Source organism: Corvus kubaryi, unplaced genomic scaffold, assembly GCF_017639235.1.
Source record: "Corvus kubaryi isolate FWS band 111438036 unplaced genomic scaffold, C.kubaryi_AGA036_p1.0 37357, whole genome shotgun sequence".
NCBI lineage: Eukaryota > Metazoa > Chordata > Aves > Passeriformes > Corvidae > Corvus > Corvus kubaryi.
The window spans coordinates 2,540,753-2,561,300 of NW_024581117.1; the positions used below are offsets into that span (position 1 = coordinate 2,540,753).

Here is a 20,548-nt window from a genome sequence, read left to right on the forward strand (position 1 = left end):
CAGCAGCCATTTATCCTGCTTAAGTTCATCATGGACCTGTGGCATTAGTTAAGTGGTGCCAGTCACAGTATGGATTATCTAACTTCCCTGCATATTACTTTCTCAATTCAATTAGTGGCCAATTCCAACTAAGCCAATGTAAGCCACTCTTAACATACAGTGAAAAAAGCTATTCAGTAATTTATACTGTTCATTCACACTGTGCATGCATACACAGAAATGCAGAGGCAACAACAGCAACCTCTACATGATCCTATAGGAAATTCCTGACAGTAATAAGAGCTGGTCTGAGAAAGTTGAGCTGGCTGTGTTGAGAAAGTTCTGTGATACTGTAAAAATCATTCAGTTCAACTGTGTTGAAGTTTTACATAGCCTTTAGAAAGAAAGAACCCTTGAGTAGATGTCAGAAGCCTTAGTAGCAAGCCAAAGACCACAAAAAATAAATAACTCTCAGGCTGACTAGTATTAGGTCTTTCCATCCACTATTCTTAACATTTAATGAGTTAAACATACTCTGAGACATGCCCATCTAGATTGCCTAGGGTCTGCCCTTTCTTCTGAGAACTGTAAGTCACCCTGACTGAGAGTTTTGCTTCACAGAAGTCTGTAATTCCAAGATTTCAATAAATGTTCATGGAGGCCAATTGTTTTTCATTATTTTCTGTAATATTCTGCATAGCTTATTCAACATTGCCCAATCTGGTTAGAGACCAAGTCCTAACCCAAAGATGGAATTTTGGAATCTAAAGATTTCTAGTCAGCAGATATTTTGGCTGCACTGAGCAGAGTTGAGCAGACCCTGAGCAGGCTTTCAGAGGTGCTCCCAGGAAACCAGAGACACTCATATTTTCTTCATCCTTGCTTGTGATTGTTCCAATGCTGCCTCCAGTCCTTAGGCATCTATTGACGCTGAAGCTTTCAGAAATACAGAGCACTACAGATGGTATGAAACACTAATATAACAAAACCCAGCATGTACTATCCACACTTCAGCTCTCAGTGTAAGGGTTCGCTTGCATTTTGGGAGAGTGCCAGAAGATGCAGGCCACAGACCCACAGTTCCTGGCATGAGCACAAGAGGAATTTTGTGTACCAGTAAAGTAGCACCACATTTTCCTACCACACTTACCCATATAGGCTCCCTGATCTGTTGTCAGAACTGTGCTGAACACCTCTAATTAATGGTTAGCCATCTCCTGTGTACGCAGGTCTTGATTGAAATGCTCAGGACCTGCTTTGGTTGGCTCCACTCTTATCTTACTTGAAGCTGATAAAAGAAGTGTGTCTACCCTTACTGCCGCTCCTGACAAATCCCTGGGCAGAAGCAATCACTTTCTGGCAGATTCTGTCAACAACAAACAGCAGCACTTTTGTGCAAAGTCACACCAATCTCACCTCTGGAGCAGTCAGGCAACAGCAACATCTGAGCAATTTTCTCTGTTCCCATTCCTGTGCGTGCCTTGATGGTGAGGCTGTAGGGAGAAGGAAGAAACAAGGTATCAAAAGGAAGAAATGTTTACCAACTGCTCTACAGTTCTCCCAGGTTGTTAGCTCTTCCAGTTACAGGAATGACTTCTGATCTTAAGCAAATGGCACAGGGTGTGAAATTTGATCAATATTTCTTCACCAGCAGCTGCGTTTTGAAAGTTACATCCAGCACAGGGCTGAGAATTTAGTACCCAAGAAAATTCTCCAGGAGAATTACATTGACACTGAATTTAGTAAAAAAAAAAAAAAAGCTGTGTGATATTCCTGTGTTTACTTATCTCTGTTCATGGTTTTTTGCCTTCCATCTATGCAAAGTGGAAAAGCAACAAGCTAAACAGTAAATGACAGCATTTCAGGATCTGAATATTGTAACTTAAAGTGATACTACCAGTTAGACCTAACTGAAAATTAATATTTTTTTCCTAATATACAAGCAAAAAAAACCCTAGAACAAATGTAACTACACCTCTTATTTTTAAACTCCAAATACTACCCCCATTATACAGTTAGAGAACTCAAATGAAAACAAGAGTTCCTTGAATTGCATTCTCCAAAAGTAAACATTTTCAAATGTGCATAATACATACATGTTTTCTGAATACATACAAAAATGACACCTCTTTTATGTGAAACATTTTATAGTCCTAATTCAGAACACTCTCTTTATGACAGTATTTTAAAATGTGATAGGTTTTAAGCATGCACCGAACTGTAGCATGTTTAGTTTAGAAGTCCTTGTCAATCACTGCAGGTAGAGGCAGACAGCATAATGGTGAGAGTAATCTGTCTCTTCAAAGTTGTTGTTATTTAAGATAGGAAAACCAAAATCCTTTCCTGAATTAACATGTTGTGATTTTTATAACTCTCTTTCTATGAAACATTTTACCCACAAGTGTTAAGCTAAAAGTTCTAGTGCTGATTCAGCTGAATTGCACACAAATGTACATCACAGACTCTCAATTCTAAAAGGCATGGTGCCTCAATACAAGTCTGGAACAAGAATATAGCTTAATCTAAATCAGTTTAAATTAGTAACAAACATAAAACACACCATGAACAAGATGCCATGAAGCTAAAGCCTGTATCTACAAGAAATGGTTGGGCTTCGATCAGTTGGAGCCAATAATTGTAGCAGCACTGAGAATGCCCTATCCCCTAAGATTTACGTAGCCCTACAGAGCACTCCCTGCAAGCAATCCCTGTGGAAATAGTCATTTCAAATCTTCAGCAGTGCACTTCTTTCCTCCTGTTGAAGACCAGTGTTCCCAGAGGAGACATGAAAGAGTGAGTCATCGTAGAAGCATAGAATGTGCTGGAGCTGGAAGGGACCCCAAAGATGGCCAAGTTCCAACTCGCCTGCCATCGTCAGGGACACCTTCTACTAGACCAGGTTGCTAAGGGCCCCATCAAGTCTATCCTTGAACACTGCCAGGGATAGCTAATCCACAGCTCCTCTGGGCAACCTCAGCACCCTCACAGAAAAAAATTCTTCCTAATATCTAATCTAAACCTGCCCTTATTCAGTTTAAAACCATTGCCCCTTGTCCTGTCATTATCTAACCATATAAAAAGGCCCTCATCCTCCTTTTTACAAGTTCCCTTAAGGTACTGGAAGATCACAACAAGATTTTCCCAAAGCCTTCTCCAGGCTGAACAGTCCCAACTCTCTCTGCCATCCCTTGGGAACACCTCATGGCCTCCTCTGGACCCACTCCAACAGGTCCACATCCCTCCTGTGCTGGGGACCCCAGAGCTGGACGCAGTGTTCGGGCGGGGGTCTCAGAAGGGCAGAGCAAAGGGGCAGAATTACCTCCTTCAGCCAGCTGTACACATAACTTTTGATGCAGCCCAGGACACATTTGGCTTTCTGGTATGCAAGCGCACAATGTTGGATCATGTCCAGCTTTTACCCACTAGAATCCCCAACTCCACAAGGTGGTCTCAATAAGTTCTCCTGTCTGCGTACCCAGGCCCCAGCCCAGGTGCAACAGAGTTGTTGCACTTGGACTTGTTGAACTTCATTAAGTCCTCATGGGCCCAGTTCTCAAGCTTGTCCAGGTCCTTTTGGATGGCATCCCGTCCTTCTGTTGTGTCAACAGCACTGCTCAGATTTGTGTCATCTGCAAACTTGCTGAGGGTGCACTCAGTGCCACCATCTGTGCCATTGAGGAAGACTGCAGAGCAGTGGTCCCAAAACAGAGCCTGAGGGACATCACTCATCACCAGCCTCCACCTCAACACAGAGCCATTGACCACAACTCTCTGGCTGCAGCTAGCCAGCCAGCCAATTCCTTATCCATTGAACTGTCCATCCATCAAGTCCAGGTGTCTCCAATTTGGAGATAAAGAGCTTCTGAATAGCTTGTAGCTTTCGATTGCAGTGCTGCAGTTGTACGACTTTCCCCAGTGTTTCCATTATAGCAATTAGGCCATAGTTTTCTAATTTCACAGTGGTTTCCAGCTTCTCTTGCTTCTTACCCATGCTGATTGCAGTTTTGTAAGAGAACATGTCCTCAAAACACTATCTGCTTTAGTGCCAAGAGAGTTGACTTTAATTAAAACAGCTATCTTTGTAAATTAAGCCAGCCTTTGTACCAAATTGGATGAAAAGTGGTCACAGCTTCTAAACCATTAGTTCAGATGGGGCAAATCTGACAAGTGACAGCCACAGGGACTTACAAACAAGGAATGATAATGTCTTTAGTCGGTGCAGCCATTTCTTCAGTGAGGAAGAAATCACACCCATACTTGCGATGTGATCTTGTATATAGCCAAGGTGAAACTTGTACTAGCTTGGTTTGCAGTCACACAGAGAAAACATCCCTCTTCTGCATGCCCCTCCAAAACAAAACAAGACGTATTGCTGCAGTTTGCTGCCACAACTTAAGTAAAGGCAATGTGCATTCTGTGGTACAAAACGTGGGACTGTGATGAGAAAAGCCTGCCCAGAGCAGCTTTTTTAGTGCTGATCAGCTGCAGGTCTTTCTGCTGATGATACTGAGCCATAGTAAAACCGTGTGAGTGTTCCTAGCCCATTTCAGTACACATGGTAAATTATATCTAGGTATCTGCTGATACTGCATAAACTCAGACTAGGAATACTCACTAATGGGCCTAATTTTATTAACAGGAAAAATGTTCAGAAAATGTTCCAAAAGGTTATTTACAGCCCTGGGGAGACAACAATCCTCTCTCAAGGACCTTATACTGCTTTTTCCAGTATTTTAGTAGAAATCTCTAAAGTAGGTTTTAAAGATTTCTGCTGCAAAGTGGCACAATCTCATAAAGCAGATCCCCTGCAGAAAACCCTGGCAGAGACAAGGCATGTAGGTAGAATTGAGGCTTTTAAACCTTCATTATATATACCCACTCGAGTTTATGATATACTTATTGCAGTTCTGCAGAACAACGTTTGTTTGTTTGTTTGTTTGTTTGTTTTTCCTATGCACGGTATGGTAGTACGAAGTCTTCTGTGTTGAGAACTACACTGGAGTTGAGATCTTCCTGCCTTGGGCTTTTTGTTGTGCTCGTGGGCCCTGCAGTCTCCCGCAGCAATAGGTGCCCCCACCTCGCTCCACCCTTCAGCAGTGCACGTAAATCGGGGGCTGGCCAGGGAATCCCAGCCCGGAGGGATGTTCCTGGCGCCCGGCGAGGGCTCAGCCAGCGGTGCGGCTGGGGACTGAGCCTTGCTGTAAGCTGGACAGCAAGAGGAAGCTTTCGTCAGTCCTGCTTTCTCTTTCCATCGTTGTCCACGGTGTGAGGACTGCCGCATGCAACAGCCCGCAGTAAAGGGCTCTGGACATCTTCCTTCTGCTCGAGCTCTCCTGGACGACCTCACGGCTATTCCAGGCTGCAGGAAAATGTACTGGGGAAATCATATTAGGTAAGTTTGCCTCAGATGCGGGGGACCTTCTCTAGCCGGGGATATCTATTCCTTTTAAAAGTTCACACGTTCGCCATCCGTTTTAGTGTTTGTGTCTTATTAGCACAAATTTATTTCAGTTCTTTTCTTTCTTTCTTTCTTTCTTTCTTTTTTTCTTTTTGGTTTTTTGGTTTGTTTTTTTTTTTCCTTTTTTCCAGAATTCTTTTCACTGTGACTCTGGTCTGGCAGGCTGTTCGCTTAGAAAAAGGTAAGGGACATTTCGTGTTTCCCCCCGTCCCACCGTGTTTCTCTTCTATATTTACAGTGTGTATTTCTTCATTACAAACTACCCGTCCCTTACATATTTGCACTTCTTGTCAAGGACCTGAAAGAGAAGAACGTAAGGAAGATGTGAAAAGTCTCAATGCCACAGCACAAAAGCAGCAGCCCAAGAACGAAGAGACCTTTATGCATGCTCTCAGTGACATGAACCAGAGTTATGAAAATAGAAAGCAACAGAGTTCCAGGTCATTCGTACCCTTCACTGGAATTACAGAGAGTAGGTAACATTATTTACGTAAACAATGACATAAAATGGCTTTTAAAAAATATAATATAGTAATGCTTTTAACTGTTGTCCTGGAAGATTCCAGCCTATTGGTTTTCTGTGGCCACTCATTTAAATTACACCCGTAGCCATTTAGTAAATGGTCATAAGAACTTAAGGTAGAACTGAAGATCTCTCACTTGAAAAATGTGTTTAGGAAAAACAAGGAAAGATACTAAGAATGAAGAAGTGTTTGGCCCCTTGTGTTTAAAAAAGCATCTGTGAAATTTTGTAACATTCTGTTATTTTTTTAAAATTCACGGTATTTCATTACCAAAAAAAATGTTAATTTTATAAAAAAGGTTTGGGCTGCCTGAAAGCAACAGTACTAACAGAAAAAAGAGAAAAATCTGTTTCCTCCTACACATATAAAATTTTAGATTGGTGCTCAATCCCAGGACTCTGAGAAAGGCTTAAAGGGAGCATTTCCCCCCCGCCCCCCCCCCAAAACCAAGTAACTTCCCAGTGACAAAACCTCTTTATTCAAAAATAAGCATCACTTCCCTGTAAAAATGCCCCGTTTCTTAGTGTGATTGAAACCTGCGTCTGTCAAAAATGAAATATTTCACTTGAACACACACTGCTGCTACAGGATTTGCCAGGCGTTGCTTCTTCACCATCCTGTAATCCCTGGTAGCTTGTTTCTAATCCTTAACTAAACAAACTGGGTTTAGCTGAACAAACACTCCTAACAGGCATATAATTTTATTGTCTCTAAAGACAGTAAAAGTTGATATCCTTAAGAGACTTTGAGAACTGTAGAGACCTGAGTGAACAAGTGAGGAAAAGGCGATGTTCAGAGCCCCTGAGATGCTTGTTAACCTCTGTAATATTGTCTTGCAGGTAAAAAACTGAACAGACACTGCTGCCAAAATGGAGGGACTTGTATCCTGGGTACGTTCTGTGCCTGCCTAAAGCACTTCACTGGCAGATACTGTGAATATGATGAGCGGCTAAGGTAAAAAAGCAGACCAAAATCAGAGGAAATGAGTGAGGTGCTCTGGATGGTTGTACTGTGTGGTGGGGTCGGGGATGTACCAAATATCTCCCTTGTCATCGACAGCAACTGCGGCAGCATTGCCCACGGCGTCTGGGTGCTGAAGGGCTGTTGGCTTTGTCGGTGCGGCTATGGTACTCTGAACTGTCTTTCAGAAATAATGCACGGTGACTGTGGTAAGAAATGGCACTAAATAAAACATTCTTATCCCGTGGGTGACAGAATTGCCTTCTGCAGTGGTTTGTACTAGGACTACTTGGAGGATGCTGGAGGTGCACTAGTTAGACTTCTACAGTGGGTTGCTTTGCTACAGAGAATGCATTAGTGAGACAGTAAAAAACACTGCTCTTGACTCTATAGAACATCACAAAAGACACTTTCAGATCTCTATAATTCTGTGCCATAGGAAACTTTCCACCATTCTAGTTGAAAATTGCAGAGGTTAAATACTCCTCTGTTCTTCAAAATCTGTACGTGTCTATGACTATCCACTTAACCAGGACAATTCCTACAATTAAACTAAATCCAAGCATACAAATGTTTCTTAGATAAAGTGAAAAAACAGTAGTGTATACTGGTGTGGTAGAAGTAAAAACTGGTATTACACTAGAGAAAAAAGTACTGAAAACTAATTTAGGCTACTTAACACATAGAATCATCAATCATAATATGTAAATGACCCAAAACTAACCTGAATCTTATTTTAATATCTGTATCTCAATCTTCAGAATATTCTTGTATGAGTTCTAAGACTGAGCACACTCCACACAAAAAAAATATGTAGCCATTACACTGATCATTGTAAAGTAGTGCTATCTAGTCTCCTCAAAAGCACCATATCATTTTAAGTCAAGCCTTTCTGTATCAGCCTGTGAAATTCCCTGAATAAACGGTTGTATACTTTTGAAAACAGTGTACCAACTAGCATAAAGACTTAAAGAACTACTTTACTGGTATTATTTTCCATGGACAACTGACTGATACAGATTGTTTTCAATACCCTTGAGATCACTAGTAAGGATTTAATAATATTTTCTCTTCAGTGGCAAAATCAGTGCAAAATATTATTTTCCTTTTGACCCATAATATCTCAATCTCATCTTATGCTTTCCTTCAGTTGTGCCAACATCACCGTTTAGCAGGGTAAGAAAACAATAGTCTTAAGAATTTCAAGATTCATTTGCACCCCAAGCAGGCTCTTGTTTCCTGACCAAATTCCTACCTGAGTAGCAGTGCCTTGAAGCTGTGACTTCTGAGTTGTAGCACCAACTCAGATGTAAATCAAAACATTAGAAAGTGGCATTCCTGCCTTTGCAACCCTAGACAAAAAAAAAATTAAAATTTAAAATCCACCGGCAGAACCACTTTTTCCTTGAAGTTTTCTGTATTGAACAGTTATATGTGGCACACATCTTGCTCGTTAAACTCTTAATATGTTCACCTTTGAATCAGACCTATTGTTCCTCATTACAGGATCAAAAGACACAATAGGCCTCCCATGCTCTGTAAAAGTAGTCTACTGCTTACTACTGTTGAGCTCAGCTCAAGAAAGACAATAAAGGTCTCAGTGGAAAATCGTCTGAGCAGGGACTCGGTGGCTTTCACGTACATGAGGGTATGGCTTTTCTGCTTTTGCTAAAAGCAAAGTCCCTTGTTGAAGGAAGGGTTAAAAGCCAGCATTCAGGCTTGAGTGCTTACCTCTTGTGAAGTTCTTCCTCTTGCTTTTGCTTGGTATTTACTTTTGATTATTCTGAGATTAATGCCTGCAAGAGCTGATAAGTGCTATCAGTTGCTCCTCAAACGATCATTGATGGGACATCTATTTACATCTCTCCCCTGAGAATAGCCCCTTTGATTGGTTTTAACAGCTGATACCTTTAACTTAAGTACCTGTGAGATGTCAGAGGACTTTTCAAGTATGTTGAAAATCCTTATGTTTTCAAATTTACATATTTACTCATTAACCATTTTATTTTCTTGATTTTTTTTTTTTTTTTTAAGAACTGAAATCGGAAAAGGAGGAAATTATCAGACTGTACTCTAATGGGTTAAGATTACAGCAAACAGTGTTTTCAGTCACTTGCCTGCTCACCATCCTCCTGGAGCTCTGCTAGTTTGCAGTTGTGAAACTGGACAAGGGGATATATCTCAGGGTTGATATAACCCTCACCATGAATCATACATTTCTTCTACAAGCTACAGAAGACTCTTCTACCTACGTGTTTGAGGCAGATCAAGATGTATACCTGGGTTATTATAAATTCAGATTATATGAATGTGAAGTATTTATTATTATATTATTATATTAATACTACTATCAATGTCTGATTCTAACGATTCTTTATTTCTAAAATACTGCTCTTGCAGTGGAAGCAACCCCCCCCCAATATTCTATGCCTGAAGTATTGTAACTTATAGTATTTTCTTTTGTACGCAGTACAACTATTTTAACAAATAAAACTGATTTCATTTCTGAAAACTTTATGTTTAGCTTTATTTAAACTTGAAAATTCTTATCTACCAATTGTTGTTATATTGCATCTTGTAAGAAAAGTGCAGAGTAGAATGAGCAATCAGAAATCTGAAGACATAAGGACGGATTTAAGAGTAGGTATCTTTCAAGCTCTAATATAAAAAACTCTAAAAGTTACACAGTCTTTCAGTTCTTATTCTTATTTATTACAGCAAAATCGTACATATGCATAATCTTAGGCAGGAATCATATATATATTAAGAATACATAAGTGATGGTTATTTGTCTTTTGGGAAATATTCATATTTCACATCCTAGAAATATGAGTTCCTCTTTTTTAAAATGACAGCAAAGAGCAATTATGTTTAACTTTTTCTATAGCAAAGTTGTCTTGATTTATGTGTAATTTGAAAATGAGTATACCTAGGTTGTAGAATATAAAATGTTTGAACATGTAAGTGCATTGAAAAAAATTGCAACGATAAACCTAAAATGTATCTTCATCATTTAAACGTGGAGGTACTACATAGAAACAATCAGATTCATAATTTTATTGATTAAAAAGACATTACTGATGAAGAAAATTCTTAATGTCTTTTAAAAGTTCAAGATATTTAATTCTTATAATTTTTTATTTATTTTCTGCCACAAATCAAGACAATCCCATTCTTAAGCAGAGAAGGATGCATCGCCAACAAATGACATAATATAGTGGATGCCTTCAATTCTGTGACTACTCAGAATCAGATTTTACAGGGAGTCATTGTGTAAAAACATATTCATGTTAAATACTGCAAGTATTCAGACTGCTCCTTTCCAAATTCTATACTTGTGATGAAAGACAAGGCTCCTCGCTTTTCGCATAAGATACACTAGACTAGAAATGCTCTTTTTCTCATTATTTCACACAAAGTGGTCTGTACCCATCAGCCTGTGTTTCCACAGACCAGCTTAGGATAATTAAATATCAAAGAGAACAGCTGGAGGAAAATTGTCGTGCCTTTATTCAACAGATGCTGAAATTGCAGGAATGCCATTGTGAAGTCATCTTGGCTTGCCATAAAGCACACCTGAGAAGTCTGTGGCCAATACAGCTTGTAACGTGTTTCGTATAGTCTTTACTTTTTAAAGGAAAGCAGCAAGATATGTGGAAAATATATAGTACAGTAAAAATACATCTGAAGTAATGTTTATTTTTTATTCCTGTAGAAAATATACAGAGCCATTAAAGATTGCAATTTACAAAAGAAAAGAGTGTTTTAATACAGGTTTTACAACAGAACAGCTATTTCTGTTTCAATAACACCCAGAGCAGATTTAATCAGGAAAAACTGGACTGGAATAACTCCCTATTTAGATGAGCCTATGTGCCTGCATGAGTCACCCTGATGAAGCTATTCATTATTGGGTTGGTCTGACTTGCAGAATTAGAGCAACTGAAATGTCTGGCAAAGAAACATTTTCCTGCTGTAGCAAAACATTAGTACAGGGCATCAAACTAGATGCATGGTTCAGTTTCTGCAGTCTCAAAGCATTGTATGGGCGCCTTAGATGCTTAAGTATTTTAATAATGTCAATGCAATTTATTACGTCTCTGAATGCCAGAATTCAAAAATTTTATCTGAAAAAAAAAAATGGAAGGTTTTTACTTTTTGTTTTTAAGATAAGAGTTCCTTTTCTCTCTATCTTATTCCATTGCATTCTGTTACTGGAAAATCTGAAAATTCTGCTTCAGGATGGTTTTATATCAACCATACTAAGGCAAAAGTGCCCCCTAAGTGTCAGTTGGTTGTGAAAGATGTTCATCTCATCCTTGTGTCAGAGCTCTGGAAGTTGGTGAGGCATAGGCAGAAGGAAGCACAGTCTGTTGTCCTTGCATACTTCTGAAACAGAGGCAGCCACGGAAGTTGAGTTAGAAGAAAAACAGGTATCTCCTTAAGTTAAAGAAAAACAAGAAAAGGGGAAAAAGAAAAAGCATGCAGAAGCAGTCCCATGCATGGTCCTATTTGCAAATAAAGATGTATCTTAGAAAGAGGAAAACAGAAAGCTCTGAGGAACAAAGGAAATCACACAGTCACAATCTTTGCTTAGGTTAAAACTGTCTCCTCTTTTATCTCTCTCCAGCTGTTTGCAAGAACAGATAAAAGAAAGCATTATTTTCCTCCCCTGTTACCATCTAGGCCTGGCCCACCTTCTAACAGTGCAATTACAGGCACTTTGCTAAGGTTTGTTTATAGCAAACAGCAATGCTTACTCTCCAGCCTCATGCTAACTCACAGACCACTCTGTCAAACATGGCACATCCTAGCCAAGTAGACATCTGTTGCTGCAAGTTCGTGCATGTGTCTTCTCTATATGCAGCCACATTTGGGCAGGGGGAAGACCCTCAAAGAGAAGTATTTATCAGATGATCCTCAGGGCCCCAGAGCACTAGATCTTTTCCTCCTCACAGTTGACTCCAGAACTGAAACAAATGGTGCCGCCTGCAGCTGGCCTCCGTGGCTTCACCCTTGCAATTGCTCCAGCCTCCATCACTCTAGGGGCATGCCACAACTGATAAGAGCCCAGACTAAGGAGCAGTGTGGTGGAGAGGCTGCCCTCTCTGTGGCCAAGAGCCCTGGAGCTGGAGTTCTGCTGCTAGGCACAGATCTGCAGGGGGATGCTGCCATCTGCCCTTAACACACTGCCCATTTAAGGGAAGGGATTAATTTTGCATAAGGCTGTTTAGTGCACCAGGGTGCACATACAAACCTGGAAAGCTAACTTTCAGGTACTAGATACTGAGGAAGTGTCACTTATGTGTCTCTTTGAGTATCTGATGGTTATCTCTTGAGGTGACTTTATTCCAAGGAGATAGGGATTTCTGTTGCCCCTGAGAAGTGTTAATGGTACCTATAGGTGCCAATAGCCTTCTCTCACCTAGAGAAAAAGCCATCCAAAACAAAATTAGAAGTAATTTCCCACACTTTTTTATCCAGAGTTATTTGGGGGTTCCTTTTGTTTTTAATTGGCGTATTTGAGATTACTAAGGTTGTATTTTGCTATTCGTCCTTCATTGACAATTCTGTGTCAGCAGGCTACACATCTGGATCATTACACCCATAAATTTCATACACCTGAGCAAATATACAGTAACTTTATAACTTGTCTTCCATCTATTGGAAGGGTAATATAGTACAGCAGGCTGGCTTATATGTCAAGCAGCCCTGTGAATCAGAATTACATAACCATAGAATATCTTGAGTGGGAAGGTACCATCAAGGATCATCAAGTCCAACTCTTGTATCCACAAAGGGGAACCTAAATGTTAAACCATATATTTAGGAGCATTGTCCAAAGTTATAGGTGTACATCTTGTGGAGGCCTATCTAGCTACACTGCAATCATCACCTGTAATTCACCGTCTGCCTCATCTTTTACAGCACGGTCATGTACAAGCATGAGAGACTTAATGACAAAACAGCAGCTGTATACCTGCCCTCTGCAAAATTACCCAGCTTTGTGAGTACTCCTTGTGATTGCAAAGCACCTTCTTGGTCAGAGAAGATATTAAAACCTGTAATTCCCTCCACATTTGGCTGATTGACCTTGTCCTTAGCTTATGCTGCTGTGAGGTCATGAAGCTGCCATATGTCACTGGAATAAAATCAGATGCCTTATGCATGTTGGGTCTAGCATTTGTCCTCAGATACATGCTGGCACAGAAATAGCTTTCATTAGCAGCTGTCTTCATCTGCTGAAGCCCAAACATATCTTTACAAAACTACAATTTATAATCCAGCCTGTGAGGCTTCAGTTCAGATATTATTTGTTTGATAATGTTTGGATGAAATGTTGGGAATGTACTACCAGGGCAGAAGCACTGGTAAAGGCTCAAAAGCAAACAGCCAGAAAGGCACTGGCATTAAAGGAAGCACACTGTCCAGCTGAGCCTCCAGCAGCTGGTCCCAAGGACTCAGATCTCTTTCTCTGACAGCTGAGATACTTCTCTGAGCTTCACACTTTGTCTGGGGCAGAGCTTGTCACCTTTCACTGGCTTTCTGTGAGCAGAAATAGACATACAACCTGTGAAGTTCCAATGAAAGGACTGGGTCTGGCAGGACTATGGCAGACATTTTCAACCCATCTGTAGAGTTTTCTGTCACTGGACAGCCAAACAGTGTTGAACATTAAATTTTTTATAGCCATGGCACCTAACATCCTGCATCTCTTATCAGCAATGCATCTTTTTGCACGTTTTCTATGATATGATGTTTGTATCTTCCCCATAAACAGAAAGCTAGATGTGATTAATTCTATTTATAAATCATTGCAAAAGGTTATAAACAAGAATAAATCTCATATATTTATACACCAAAGAAACAGATAGTTCTGTCTCCTATACTAACATAAAAGCTCTAGTCAAATTCTAGAAAGTTTTGTGGGGAAAATTGTACTTCATGTTTTTGAATCACCAAGATTATGTCCTTCCAAAAAGTATGAAGAGGAGTATCAGGAAAAAATTTGATTAAAAATAAAGAAGTGGTACAATGCTGAAAAGACAAGCAAGAGCATCTTTGTACAGAACAAGCAGAGAGTCAGGATCAAAAAGAAAAACTGGTGTCAAAAAACCTCCCCACCTGATTCTGTACATGAACTAAAGAGTGTTTCTTGGACCAAAACCTTTAAAAAAAAAAAGACAAAATATTATCAAACTTGTCAAGTCCCCTGTTTACATGTCAGCCTTGTTCTTCCAGTCCCAGCATTATGTTTCCTCACCTCAAATTTGTTTTATGCAGCACCAGTACTGAAGCTACTCCTTGTACATGGAGGAAATCTCTCATGGAAGACAAAGTGCCTGTACACCTTAATTAGCTTTGAAGGTACCTTATGGAGGCCATGTGATGTTAAAATGAATCTGAGCCTATCTGTTAGGCTGGTGTTGGTTTGCTAAATTGTGCCAATAGCATTTATGATGCATATTGGTAAAAGAGATGGAAATTTCTTATTGCTTTTAACACCAGTCTTTAGGGGAAATAAGAAATAAAGAAGCATGCTTCCTGCTCTGTGTTTCTGCCTTCCACTGCTCTTCACAGAGGCTGTACCCCAGCACTCTCTGTGTGGACATGTGAGAAGCAACTCAGTGGAGAAAAAGATTTGTGCAGATACGCTGTGCAGTACATCTCCAGCAGTGCAATAACATGCAACAAAAGCCAATTAAGGACATTCCTATGCTGTGTTCTTCTTTTATCTGAGCACATATGATATGCCTATCACTAGCCATGCTAACCAAAAACAACTGCAAAGTTCAACAGTGCTAAAATACACAGAGGCCAAACTCCAGTCCAACAGCTAGAACAGGTAATCACACATGCAGATAAATCTATGCAGCAAATATGAATTCCAGGAGCCAAGTATGTATATCCAGTATTGCAACTTTCTCAAGTAGATAGCAAGACCACAGAGGCAGGCACCTATTGTCCCCTTTGTACTGATATGATCCACAGTCAGACAGGTCCACTCACTTATTCATCCAAAATATTTTCTCATTACATTGGCCTAATTTCTAGATAGACCGTCTCTGCCGACAGAGGGATGTGGCAGAAGCATGCAGCAAAAGTGAAGAGGAGCCCACAGTTAGACAAGCCAGAACTGGTTATGTAATCACTGCTTTAATGTTAACAGCTTAGTTAGTTAGAAAAATTGTCAGCCTTAGTTTCAAAAGGAGACTTCAACATGCAGAGACAGTGTAAAAACTAAATGCCAATGGGCAGAAAATCTGCTCATGAATTTCCATTATAGTATCTAAGCAGTACAAAAAATCCCATGGGAACAAGAGAAAAAAATCATTATTTACTTGGCAGTAGTGACACCATTAATGGAATATTACATAGCATTTTGTCATCTTCTCTTTGTAAAGGATATTGAAAATTGTAGAAGTTTCAGGGGACAAAAAATACAGACATGATTTTAGATATAAAAATAGACACTACAATGAAAAATGTAGCAAGTTAAGTTCATTATGAAAGCAAGAATTATGAGTAACTTGTTCTCCCAGAGGATCACATGGGAATATACTCAGGCCCAAAAGTTTGTTGAGCTGACAGCCATTTTCACTGTTTTACACAGAAGTACTCCAATGGAGACAGTGTAGCTTTCACCAGGAGACAAACATGCCAGTGTTAACACCAGTGCTAAGAATTTAGATTCACTCAGAATTTGCAGAAAGGCTGCTTGTTAAAAGACTGTCAAGCCAATGAACAAGCACCACGACATGCATGTTAGTGTCTGCATTTATGTGTCCAGCAAATGAGGGCAGTTCTGGAGCAGGCTTTGATGTCACAATCACTGGAGGTTCCACAAGTGAAGCAAGAGAAATCCTGAAGAAAATGAGTGAAGAAGATGAGGCATTATTAGCTGGATATTAGCTAAATAATAAACAATAACATTAAACAGTAAACAATAACATTAAAAGCCATGTACATGAATTGCAATAAACATCGCTGTGTTAAAACACAGCTATATTATTTGCAGTGTGTAGCCCCTAGAGTGCCTACAAGCCGTCACCGAGGCTGAGATTTTTCTGTGCTGGGCACTGTACAAGTGCACAGGAAGAATGAACCTGTCCTCAGCAACTGACACACTGATGGATTATTTTCTGACAGTTAACAAAGTATCTGCTACCACAGTCTGGCTCCATTTTCCAAGGCAAAACCCTTAGCGCGCACACACTCCTACTTCAGTCATGTTTTCATCAGTCCTGTTGGTTTTACTGTTTATTTTCCATCTCCTTTGTACTGTTCCTCAATAACAACATCAGCACAGGCAACAGTCACCAGGAGATGGCATCATTAGAAGTTGATAACACTGACTTAAACAGCAGTCAGATGCAAGTGTGAGACTGAATAAAGCAGTAATGACTGAGTTCCTGAGCCTCACAGTACTGATAAAAACTAACATTCCCAAAGCAAGTATTTGAATGCAAGGTGTGAGTTTTTAAAATGTAATTTTCAAAAGATGAAGCCGCTATTATCTGCTGCTTTCACTACTAACCATGTATCTTTCTGTATGAACTAAGGCTGAGCATACTGTCAACACTTAGCAAAGATTGTTCTTACACTTACTATAGAATCGATGAGAGACAGCTTTTCCTAGGCAATTAGGAAAAAGAAAAATCTTGGGCTGGTAAAAGGAGTATACAATTACATAAATGTTTTCACAGATAATATTTATAAAAGTTATGGAAAATAATGTATAATTTTTTCAAGTGTTTTTCATATCGCCATTCTACTCATGTTAAATCAAGCTTTCAGTGAGTGAATAAGCTTGATCTGATCTACTGCAGGGATGAGTAGTGATTTTTGTATCACTGTGCAAAGTCTTGGACAAAGTGAAATAATTACCTTTAATCTTACTGTTCCATCAAAGAGACTAAGGAACCCACTTGCTGGGTTAAGTGTGTCAGAAAGACAAATTATACCAGCTCTGTGTGCATGGATCCTAAGGTGTTGAATACTAATTTTAAAGGAATTTTATCAGCTAGCCAGATGAAAAGAAGTAACAGGGACTTGTTACTTTTCAAGAGCATATGCTTTCCCTGGCTGCGGGCAATTAAAGTTTGACAGCTTTTTGAGATAAACATATAAAATAGGCTTGAAAATATTTGTTTGTAAAATATTCAGGTCTTAGGATATTTTATAGAGTTGAGGTAGAAGAAAAGACTATTATATTTTGATAACATCATTTGGAGACACCATAAATAAGTACATGATGATAGGTTAATTAAAGCACTTCACAGAACTCAGTCTTATAGATTGATGATAAAGAGGAAAATGTGTCAGTGTGTGAAATAACATTCCTGAGAGATAAATTAGTTATCTGTGACGCTTATTATTTTTCCTTAACACTCTCATGCACTGACCTTGATATTCTGCATATGTGATTATCTTAGATATAATAAAAATACTTCTTTAATAATTCAAAATATAATGAAACAGGCATTGTCATATATGCTGCCTGGTCTCTTTTACTGTGTCTTTCTGCTCCTGAATACTGATGAGAACTGCTGCTAGGCAAACGAAAGGGTTGCTTTAACCTTATAAAGAGCTATGAGTAAATAGCTTTGCCTGTGATAACATTTTCAGGAATTAAGAGTAAAATAGACTAGTATGTTAGTTATGGCAGCATATCTCAAATCACAGAATTATTAAGGTGAGGAAAAACTGTATGATGCTCTGGGTGGTGAACAATTTTTTAGTAAATTGGTGAACAGTCTTTGCTGGATGTCCATTTTCCAGCATCATACAATATCCTTAAGGGTACAGCTAGGCCAATACCACACCTGTGCACCCATTAAAATTAAGGCAGCACAAAACCTACATGTTTTTCTCTCTTCTTCCAAGAATCTTTCATATATTGCTATAATAGTGTCTCACTACCTATTTGTTCTCTCCCTGCTGCAGTCTCCCTGCAAATTCAGATACATCCCACAAGTGCTACAGATTCATTTCCAAATAGCATAGACAACTTATCTTCAATTTTGATATGTAAAAGTGTTTTCTGCCCAAAATGTTTCCAGCTGTTACACGGAGCTGACATGCTCACAGATCTGTGAAGGGTCATCTCCCACAGAGTCTTCCCTCTCCTACAAAATCAGATTAAACTCAAAAGACCCCAGATCTGATTTCTTCTCATTCTAGAAAGAAAAGGCACCAAGAAGAGCCAAGGCACCTGAGTTTCAGGAACAGCCTGAAAATAAGGTAGGCAAAGATCAGCTCTAAGAGCCAGAGTCAGCTGCAAGAGTTGATTAAACAGGAAATTTTAGTAGCTCTTCTTTTAAGGTCAGATTTAAGATGCAATTTAGGAAAGAAAAAACGCAGGAGCTGTAACATACTTCTAAGCCTGGTAAATGCTATTGCTCATCCTTAATCCAACCAACAGAAATGTAACATAACAGGAAGGAATTTTTCAGTTACGGCTGAAAATTGCAACAGATGATTTTATAGGTAGTGGATATAATTTCATTTTGGTTGAAGGGTCTATGCTTCTCCATAGACTGGCTTGCAGGACTCTTCTTTGCTCCCTTTTTTATTCTCCACCAGCATTTGTGTTTCAGGAAGGAATAACAACCCAGAATCTACAACTAAGATGGTTTTTAACCATTTTTGAGTAACCTGGTTAAAAAATCTCCCCAAATTTCTCCCTGCATTAGTGGTTATGGTGACCACAAGCCTGGAAATTCACTCCAAGGATAAATCTGGAAAGGAGAGGCCAGTGTCTTCATATGTACACGGTACATGTAGTACATGGTGAAATCCTGAAGCGTCCCTTCTTCTTGTTTAGTGAGGCTTAAAAATACTGTGATATGTACAAAACACATGGGAAGACATTATGGGTACAGACATGAAGTCACAGGGTATAGAGCCTGTGTTAGTTGAAGAAGGAGTCATTAACACGTGTGTTAGGTTTGCACATTCTATATTACTTTACGGTTTTTTGCCTTGGTCTGTGCAGTCACCTGGTGCAGCTAATTAGAGGAACTGCTCAAGGACACAGGCTCACACAGATGTTGGCAGGTAACTTCAAAAATGTCAAAACCATGGCAGAAAAGGAGGAAGTGGTCATATAAATGTAGTCACTTTGAGAGAATGCAGTAGGAGCTCACCATTGTAAAGAGGAGGTACTGTCAATCAAATTCCCAAAAAAGCCTCAATGTCATTTAAAATAAATGGTGAACTCCCCTAAAATGTTTTTTAAAATTTAATTTCAAAATAGTGGCAGGACTATTGAAAAACACCTACAAAGGATGAATATAAACAAGATCTGGTTTTTGATGAGAATCACATATGTCTCTCAACCACCTACAAAAAATCATGAGTACGAAGTCAAATGGGGGAGTAACAAGGGATTCAAGCTGCACTCTTGGCACTGGCAGCCTTGTTGCCAGGATCAGAGGAGCCATTGGTACTGATTTCATGGGGCTTACTTTATATTGAAGGAGGTTACTATTTCAGGCCTATTTCTTTTATAGGGTCATTGATTTATGTAGTTACCTTAACACCAGCACGTAAGAGGGATTTTTGCACTCCCTGCATCAACAGTCTCCTTGGTCCGTATGGCTTTTCATTTTCAGAGCCGCTAAGCACTCATGACTCACCAAAGTGTGTTCTGGTTGCTGACTCCAAGGCCCCAAGAATATCTACATGACTTGTGGCACAATTTGAAAAAAGGTTAGATGCAACAGGAGAACAATCCACTTAAGGACTTCTCAGAGATTTCTATACTTTCTTGTCTTCACCCTACCAGTCTGAAGCACTCAAGTTAATGCACTTCCACTAGGAACTTCTACAATCATCCAATGCTTTTATCCACGAGGCAGCTCTCTGACAAGAAAGTCAGCAACCGACTCAGGTGCCTGACATCTGCTTGAAAGACATGTACAGCAAGTTCAGCAAATGTACAGCATTAATGGTATTCATAGCCAGAAGGCAAATGATACATAGTACAGTCCAATAGGGTCAGGTTCTCTCATCCCATTAAATTATGTAGTTTCCCAGAAGAGATTGATATGGTAAATTTTCACATATATGTAAAACATAATGGCTAGAAAGTTTGAGCAGTAAGTCTATAGAAAGGACTGGAGAGAGAGGAAAAAAAAAGGAAAAAAAATACTTGCTTTGAACATGAAGTAGTACGGCAAACATATTTGCTGAGTGGTGAAGCCCCGTGGATGCTGTGTTGTCCTGATCAGAAGTGAAAATGACACAAATGATGACAAGAATAATCTTCCCTCAAGACAAAAAATTTCTAAACACAGGGGGAAAGCAAAAAATATATTTCCTCCTGCTGCTTAGGTCTCATTTCAGACATAAATAACCTTTAAATACTTAATAGTTCCTAATTTTGCTGATTCATTTAATGAAATTATTAACTCTTCTGCAAACCTGGCAGAAAAAGGTTGTCCTTATCCTCTGTTGTCTGATGGAATCATAGAATTCTAGAATACTTTGTGTTGGAGGGGATCTTGAAAGCCATCTAATCCCATGCCCCTGCAGTGACATCTTTCACTAGATCAGGTTGCTCAGAGCCCTGTCCAGCCAGACCTTGAATGTTTCCAGGGATAGGTCATCTGCCATGTACCTG

General features: G+C 39.5%; 1 protein-coding gene across 1 annotated transcript; it reads left to right on the forward strand.

Moving 5' to 3' along the window:
- Positions 1-5,127: 5,127 nt before the first annotated feature.
- On the forward strand, positions 5,128-9,409 carry LOC121667191 (cryptic protein-like). Its single transcript, XM_042033616.1, has 6 exons — positions 5,128-5,371; positions 5,569-5,618; positions 5,733-5,909; positions 6,801-6,915; positions 7,021-7,130; positions 8,956-9,409. Exons 1-6 carry the CDS (start codon positions 5,259-5,261, stop codon positions 9,066-9,068), a joined length of 678 nt encoding a protein of 225 aa, XP_041889550.1. The 5' UTR covers positions 5,128-5,258; the 3' UTR covers positions 9,069-9,409.
- The last annotated feature ends 11,139 nt before the right edge of the window (positions 9,410-20,548 follow it).

Excerpts from the sequence above, each read along its gene's own strand:
- LOC121667191 (XM_042033616.1), top strand. The coding sequence starts at position 5,259 with ATGCAACAGCCCGCAGTAAAGGGCTCTGGACATCTTCCTTCTGCTCGA. Across the intron at positions 5,372-5,568 it reads TACTGGGGAAATCATATTAG|AATTCTTTTCACTGTGACTC; the intron begins GTAAGTTTGCCT and ends CCTTTTTTCCAG. Across the intron at positions 5,910-6,800 it reads CTTCACTGGAATTACAGAGA|GTAAAAAACTGAACAGACAC; the intron begins GTAGGTAACATT and ends ATTGTCTTGCAG.